Source organism: Malus sylvestris, chromosome 9 (genome assembly GCF_916048215.2).
Source record: "Malus sylvestris chromosome 9, drMalSylv7.2, whole genome shotgun sequence".
NCBI classification, from domain to species: Eukaryota; Viridiplantae; Streptophyta; class Magnoliopsida; order Rosales; family Rosaceae; genus Malus; species Malus sylvestris.
This window is the reverse complement of record NC_062268.1, coordinates 11,898,912-11,906,398: the sequence shown is the minus strand read 5'-3', so window position 1 is coordinate 11,906,398 and position 7,487 is coordinate 11,898,912. Positions and strand designations below refer to the sequence as shown.

The window sequence follows — 7,487 nt, the reverse complement described above, 5'->3', positions numbered from 1 at the left end:
CCGACATTCCTAACAATGAGGAAGGTGAAAATGAAATTTTTGGAATACTAATAATAGTTCCAAATATTTTTCGAATAATTTGAACAGAAATTGGAATGCATTTAGCAGTCCCAAACTTTCAATCCAAATTTTTTCCAAGTGTTCCGAACTTATTCTGAATATAAAAAAAAAAAAAAAAAACTTCCAAAAACTTCCAATTTATTTACTCAAATTATGTAATTTGTTATCAACTTTTATATTTTGTTGCTAGTTTTGGATATATTTTGTTCATTGTTTTTATATTAAACATATTTCTATATATTAAATTGGGTAATCATACTAGTATATCACAAAATTCTAACTCTGTAAAATGGTGGTGGGGATGGTGGGAGGTGGGGATGATGGTGGTTGCGGTGGCGATTGTGAGGGTTATAGGGTGGAGAATGTGGCGATGGTGGTGACAGTGGCAATGTTCTACAGAATTTAAGCTAAATATTGGTTTCTACATTTTTCGTTTTATTAGTTTATTTTCACAAAATAGTAATCTATTTTCACAAAACAGTAATCTATTTTTCACCATTTTTGTATCTACAAAACCAAAAACTGTTTTGCAAAACGTTAACGAACAAATCTTTATTTATTTTTTTTCTAAATTTTCTCCCCCATATTTTACCCCATCTTGTCTTACATCAGATTCTCACTTGAAAAGAATTCAACCTGCTTCGAACTCGAACATAAGCAAGCAGGCATGATGTTGGATAAATAGCCAACTTCTTCATACCTAAATGGGTATAATCATGAATTCATGTCAGCTTGCTAACTATGTAATCTCTCTAACATCAAATTAATTCTTATTTTCTTCCTTCTCCATTGTTTTTCTATTCTTTATTTGAAACTTTAGTGAAAATTTAGAAATAGACATTGAAACTTCACAGTATCTTTTCCATGCATTCAATGACATTTATGATCCACAAACGATGTAGTTAGATGTATCCACGTGATTGGGGGTCTTAGATTCGACTCACTGATCCACGAGTGCAATGCATATTTGTAAGGAGTGCAATACCCGATACCTATTTGTGGGGAGTCGGATACCTAAGGACCAAACCAGGCTAGTTCTGAGTAAACTCACGAGTTTCCAGTGCAAGCAGCAGAGAGAGGACCACATACACCAGCAGCAAACCTGCACAGTCAACGACTAAATTTCCCAAGGGGCTTCTGCTTTTGCATAAAAAGGCTCCAAACTTCAACTTCTACACTCAATCTGTCTGTAAGCTCATTTATGTAACGAAAACAAAAACATGTCATCCTTTGACCATATATGTGCTTTTGCTTCTGCATTCAGACGATTAACTGTTCCACTACCAGACTTTACATAAGCATTAACATAAATGCCAGTTACCAGTCTATATTTTCTGCTTTCTCCTGCTTCTACCCATCTGTTTCATCTTAATCTGCTAGACTTTCTCATGTCTTCGACTTTAGATTTGGCATCTCCCAGGTTTTTCATTTCCGGAAAAAAATAAAAATAAATAAACCGGGTTCAACAATCCTATTTCATGATTTACAAGACATCTCATCGCAAAACGAAATCAAAGCAAAACTTTCTTGGCCATCACTGAAATTAACAGGTTGGTACATTCCAACTTAGCAAATGACAACTCTTAATGAGAAAATTAAATTAAAGATTAGATTAATCGTAGCAGATGCAATTGCAGAATCAGCATAAAGAATGACCATGGAGTTCTAGTACAATGACGACAATCCAAAATACATGTCAAGATCTGCGAATTCTTGAGCAAGAGATATCAAGTTGTAACATTTTTTTAAATGCTCAACGGACCAACAGCTTCATTCCCTACTCCACACACTGCTTAACGGTTAATGTACTCCAGCAGCAATGTGCAGAACGGCGATTTCACTCCTGCGTGAAACTTGAACAGTGCGAAGTCCCTCAAACAAGCATCACTGCTCCCTCTGCCATTGAAGACAAAAGGATTCAATAAGAGTAAAATTTCAGTTACCATCAACAAAATAGTAGTAACTACTCAAATTTAACAAAACCACAATCTGCAGCCCCTTCAACGGTTGAATATGCAAATGCCTTAAAACCAATTTTTCATCTAGACTTAAGAGGGGAACGATGATCCCTTGCAGATAATTTGAAATTCTAAACCAAAAGCACAGAGGGTCACAAAGCACTATTCCCTTAAAACATAACTACCACATGTTTCACGAAATTACTCTAAGGTTTGAAACATCCATATCTCAGATTTGTGGCGGTCTAGTTTCTTACTCACAACTCAGTATTCAAAAAAAGTAACCTTGGAGGAACATTGTTTTTAATTCTTCGTAAGTTTCAATAGTCGTGACTTAAGGCCTAACATTTCACATTCCCCTACAAACTACATAATCACGCAATGAGAACAGAGGAAGTGAGACTGGCATAAGAACAAAGACTTTAAAATTCCCACTCCAACTTTTCGAAATTCAAGTGTGGCCCTTGTAAACTTAACCTCATCTTCCTTTCCTTCATTTCTATCAGCCTATGGATAACTTCAAAAACATAAATGGAGCAAAACTGCTTCTGTGTTGGGGCATCCGGAATAGTAAAATAGTAGTCCCAACAGAGAAGCAATTACTGAAGCCTGACAAACTTTGTCAAGATTAATCAAAGACCTCATCACAGAAACGATCCTTTATTGCCAGCCACAACCTTCTGTTTCTCTTGAACCCTGACAGACCTTTTAGTCCAAGATTAAATTTCTGATCCTGTGCCATTTTCCCAGTACCAAGAACCGCGTCCGGGAAACAGACTAAACAACAGCACTTCTTGCAATTATTTATCTACCACACCACAGTCCATCACATAAAATTCAAGACTGTTTGCAAGGACGCATTTACCAAGGCAATTAATTCTAGTCTTACAAGTGATTTTCTCTTCCCTAATGTTTCAGAACTATTTGTATCATCAAATGTCCTCGGTGCAAATACTAATTTCCATTGCTCCTTCCCGCCGTGTTTGAAAATCACTCGGACACTCACTAGAGGCAAAGTTTCTCTCTTTCCTAAAGTTCTTCGTAAGTATAGTTGTCGTAGAGTTTTGAATTGAAAGCAAAGGGTTCTATCTTCCCTAAACAATACATGTTTTTGTACCTTACAAACTGTATAACTTATCTCTCTCAAACCATTCAGAGACCAACAATGAAGGATCGACTCTTACGTTAATAGAGATGAAACAAAAATTAACAACCGTAACGCCAAATAAACCCCCAACTCATACAACAACGATTTGTAATACTTGGAATGGTGCTGCAAATAAAAGTATCAAACACCAAGAATTTCAGAAAATGCAACACTTACTCAGCATTCAAGGATTTGGAAATAACCTCCGCACTCCCGTTTTCTCCTTCTGCACTTGCTTTTGTCACTTAATTTTCATTTGATTTCAATCCAACGGGAGGAAAAGGGAGTGCGGAAATCATTTTCCGCCTAAGCACCCAAATCAACACATGGAACAAGAGAGAAGCTTTCTTGAAATGAAAATTTCTAATAGCAAAAGATCCAATCTTTCATTCTTTTCTTTCATAAAATGAGAAGATTCGATAAGAAAAAGGGAAACAAAACAAATCATCATTTGGGACCAGATAGTAAAACCCTATACTCAATTCAACCCACCAGCACCAATGTCGCCGAATTAAAGTTTGAAACTTTGCCTCTCGGGTGATTCAATGCAACCCAAAACGGCGGAATATACGTACATACATACATATATATACACATATGCAATAACTCAAAAACAGAAACCCAAAAAACAGTTTACCTCGTTAAGGAGTGGAAACGAATCTCCGATGAGATGTGCCTCCGGCACGAGGGACAAGAGCCATGAGGAGCCGCTTGGGTTGGAGCTGCAGCAGCAACTACCATCATTGCGTCCTTTTGTCTTTTTTTCCCTTGATTTGATTCCTCTCTCTCCCTCTAAAGTATTTGAGAGAGAGAGAGAGAGAGAGAGAGAGAGAGAGTATTTTTATTGGACCAAGGTGTTTTGTGTTTGTGCGATGTGAGTGGTGCGTTCTGGGGGTTTAAGGAGGGTTTTAGGATTTGCACGAATCACGATAAGACCCTAAACTTTAACTGTGCCCCTCTCCCTCTCTTAACTTTGCCTGCCTCCCCCTCCCGCCAAATTTTCTTGTCGGATGGTCTTCGGACTAGTCCAGTCCAATCTACAGTTACTTCACTCCAACCCATTCACTTCTTTTGTTTTTTTTAAATTAAAATAATTTTTACATCAATAAACTGTACTAACATTACAAAGAGGATCATTGGGCCCGAGGCAGGAGCCCAGCCTCATCTTGCACGAGCTTCAGCCCAGAGGCAATATGACTGACGTCAGCATGACCTCTATATATCAGGCTGACGGTGAGTTTTAGATAACAGAGTTTTATATCGAAAATATAACAAAATGATATACAACTTATTGGAAGATTCGACGCATAATATCACTATACATGTGACATCCCATAAACAAAACTGTAAGAGAATGGTAAGCCCAAAGCGGACAATATCGTGCTACGGTGGTGGAACGGGCCCGGGAAGTGATCCGCCCCGGGCCGGGATGTGACAATACAACTCCACACATAATAAGTGAATAAGTTAGGGATGATATTTGCAATGGTTTGGAGTTTTTTAAGCCACACGGATTGTTTGCCTGTTTTGGAGTTTTATGTGACGATCACCCAAGTGCTTGGACTGATAACAACTCTAGCTATTAGAGAACTTTGGATTTTCTGTTAGTTTGTTGGAAGTTCTATGCTATCATTGGAATTGGAATCTTGCACTGGAACCACCGGAATTTGTAATTGAAATTTGACACCTATTTTGTTTGGGGTATGAAAATCTCGTTCGATTAGTGAATAGAGCACTAATATGCTTTCTATCCATATGCCCTAGCATAGTAGCATATGCAATTCGAAATTTGGTTTATGCATCTGAATCCTTACTGCTTCTTGTTGGCTGAGCTATTAAGGTCTTCCACCTCTACGGAAATATGTGGATCTTTGGAAGCTGTAGAATATAGTTAAATCTAGATGCATACATCTCATTCATCATGCAGTTTCTTTGGAATTCAATCCAGGCATTTCAATGGAAAACAATCCGTGCTGATTTTTTGACGAAAATGAAAGCGTCAGTTCAACGCGTCCATAACCAAGACAGAGAATCCCTGAAATGCTGAAACCGGACAAGGTGGCTGTTCCCTCCTGCTTGAAGTTGCAAGGTGGCTGGACATTTATAATCGGAGATGGCGATGCAAGTTTTAAGTCATGCATTCAGTGACGCAATCTCAGTTCAAATTCAGAGTTAATCGAATACAGCAAAACCACGATGGAATACTAAACATTTTCTATATAAACTCAATAGGCAATGTCAATTCAAAAACTAACAAAAATGATCATAACTTCAATACCAGAGTAAAATACAAAACAAGCAAAAATTCTGCCAGACGACTCCATATGGACAGGCATACTCCTGGATGTATTGAATCCCACCGCAAAGCCTGTCATTCGCCTGCAGCTTGCTATCCCGAATTACTCTGCTGCTTTCTTACTTCTCTTAGACTTCTTCAGCTTTGCTTCTGTGCCCTTCAACTTTTCATCTTCACTCTTCCGCTTCTCCTTCTTTCCAGCAGACTCTTCACTCTTCCTCTTCTCCTTCTTTCCAACAGACTCTTCGCCTTTGGCCGACAAATCATCTGCTTTCTTCTTTGTAGCATCTTTTTTCTTCTCTTTCGAAGACAACCTTTCATCTTCACTCTTCTCCTTCTCCTTCTTTCCAGCAGACTCTTCACTCTTCCTCTTCTCCTTCTTTCCAGCAGACTCTTCGCCTTTGGCCGACAAATCATCTGCTTTCTTATTTGTAGCATATTTTTTCTTCTCTTTTGAAGACAACCCATCCTTCTCATTCTTGACAATGGCACCGTCCTCTTCTTCTGCCTTTACCGACCCTTTCAACTTCTTCTCACTGTTTTTCTCACCAAGAACCTTTTCCCCATTTAACTCAGCATCATCTTTCGCCTTAGCCGACTTCTTCAACCTTTTCTCACCCTTAGACTCACCACCAACCTTTTCCTTCTTCCTCTTCTTCTTCCCCAATTCGCCACTGCCCGGTTCATCATTCTCGCTTTGCTTCCCTTCGCCAATATGCACATCACCAACAATACCCAATTCATCATCATCAAGCACCTCGCCGACATTGCTATCCAAATACCTCACTTCATGAATCCTACCCTTCTTCTTACTCTTCTTCTCACTCTTCAAATCCTTGCTCTCATTCTTAACAACCTCCTTCACCTCCTCTGCACCTTCCTCAACCACCTTCTCTTCCTCAATCTTCAATGTCACATCCGGAACCGCCTGATAAACTGGCAATGCAAGCGATTCCAACAACTTCAAATGAAAAGACCTCACACCTCCCCAGTTCTTAGGCACAATCTCCACAATCCCATCAATCGCCGCAACCACATTCGCCACAATCTCATCAACGCTCATCGAAACCTTCGCTACCCTCACCACGCTACACGTCCCTGTACTCAAGTACAACAAAGCCGACCCACAAATCTTATCCACCTGCTCCTTCCAATTCTTGTGCTCCAAGTCCACCGGCACCGGAATCTTCTTTTTCTTAAAGAAATGCTTCCCCAAAAACTTTGGCAGCAACGGCACAATCCGCTTATCAGCCAGAAACATATCATACGAATACATCAGTTTCCTCTTGGCCTCAAAGGGCACGTAATCGCTCTTGAGCTTCGAAAGCTTCAAGATTTTCGACACGGTTATGTTTTCGGCCTTGATTTTCTTCTCGATGAAGTCCTTCGTGAGGTTGGACTTGGGTCCGTCGTCGTATATGAGGCAGAGCTCGGAGAGTTGGGAATGCAGGGGATTTGGGAGGGGAATTTTGTAGGCGTTGACGCGACCCTTTGGGGGGGTTTTCTTGAGGGTGAGAACCAGGTAGGCGAACTCGTCGGATTCCAAGAGATCGGGGTTCTGGGTCTGCAGCTTGTCGTTCCGCCATTTGATGAGGGCGTTTACGGCTTTCCTCACCGTCTTGGTGATCGATTTGGTGGGTTTTGTGGTGGAAGGTGGAGGCGCTGGAGTGGTGGCGGCCATGGAGGCGGAGGAAGAGAATGAGCAGAGGAGAAGGAAGAGAGGAAGTAACGATGTTTTGCTAGGGTTTTAAGGCGAGGGAATCAAAATTCAGGAAAGATACGACCTTTTGGGGGTTTAGGGTTTTTGGAGAGAGTAGGGATTGAGAATTGTAGTGATGATTTGGGCTCAAAAATTGGGCTCGATAGGGTTTTAGTTTTGACTGTTATTCTTGGGCTCACATTGTAATTGGACTGGGAAAATAAGTGGTTAAGTTTAGGCCTTGTTTGGCTTCAACACAGAAAGCAATCATGATAGTTCCGGACGAATTCGGATTCTCTTTGATGCATGAATCGTGTCCGTTCATCT

At 40.1% G+C, this 7,487-nt stretch overlaps 1 protein-coding gene and 1 long non-coding RNA gene across 2 annotated transcripts; both read right to left on the bottom strand.

Annotated features, from left to right (window-relative positions):
* Positions 1-1,647: 1,647 nt before the first annotated feature.
* Positions 1,648-4,137, bottom strand: LOC126634291 (uncharacterized). The gene is made up of 2 exons (XR_007627270.1): positions 3,803-4,137; positions 1,648-1,956 (listed from the first exon to the last, which is right to left on the bottom strand). It is a non-coding gene; the product is annotated as an uncharacterized LOC126634291 (long non-coding RNA).
* Positions 4,138-5,279: 1,142 nt separating this feature from the next.
* LOC126583429 (uncharacterized) lies at positions 5,280-7,262 on the bottom strand. Its single transcript, XM_050247775.1, has 2 exons — positions 5,926-7,262; positions 5,280-5,775 (listed from the first exon to the last, which is right to left on the bottom strand). Exons 1-2 carry the CDS (start codon positions 7,140-7,142, stop codon positions 5,565-5,567), a joined length of 1,428 nt encoding a protein of 475 aa, XP_050103732.1. The 5' UTR covers positions 7,143-7,262; the 3' UTR covers positions 5,280-5,564.
* Between the last annotated feature and the right edge of the window lie 225 nt (positions 7,263-7,487).

Coding starts and splice junctions, on each gene's coding strand:
- LOC126583429 (XM_050247775.1), bottom strand. CDS start 7,142: ATGGCCGCCACCACTCCAGCGCCTCCACCTTCCACCACAAAACCCACC. Junction 5,776..5,925: donor GTCAAGAATGAGAAGGATGG/GTTGTCTTCAAA, acceptor TGAAGATGAAAG/GTTGTCTTCGAAAGAGAAGA.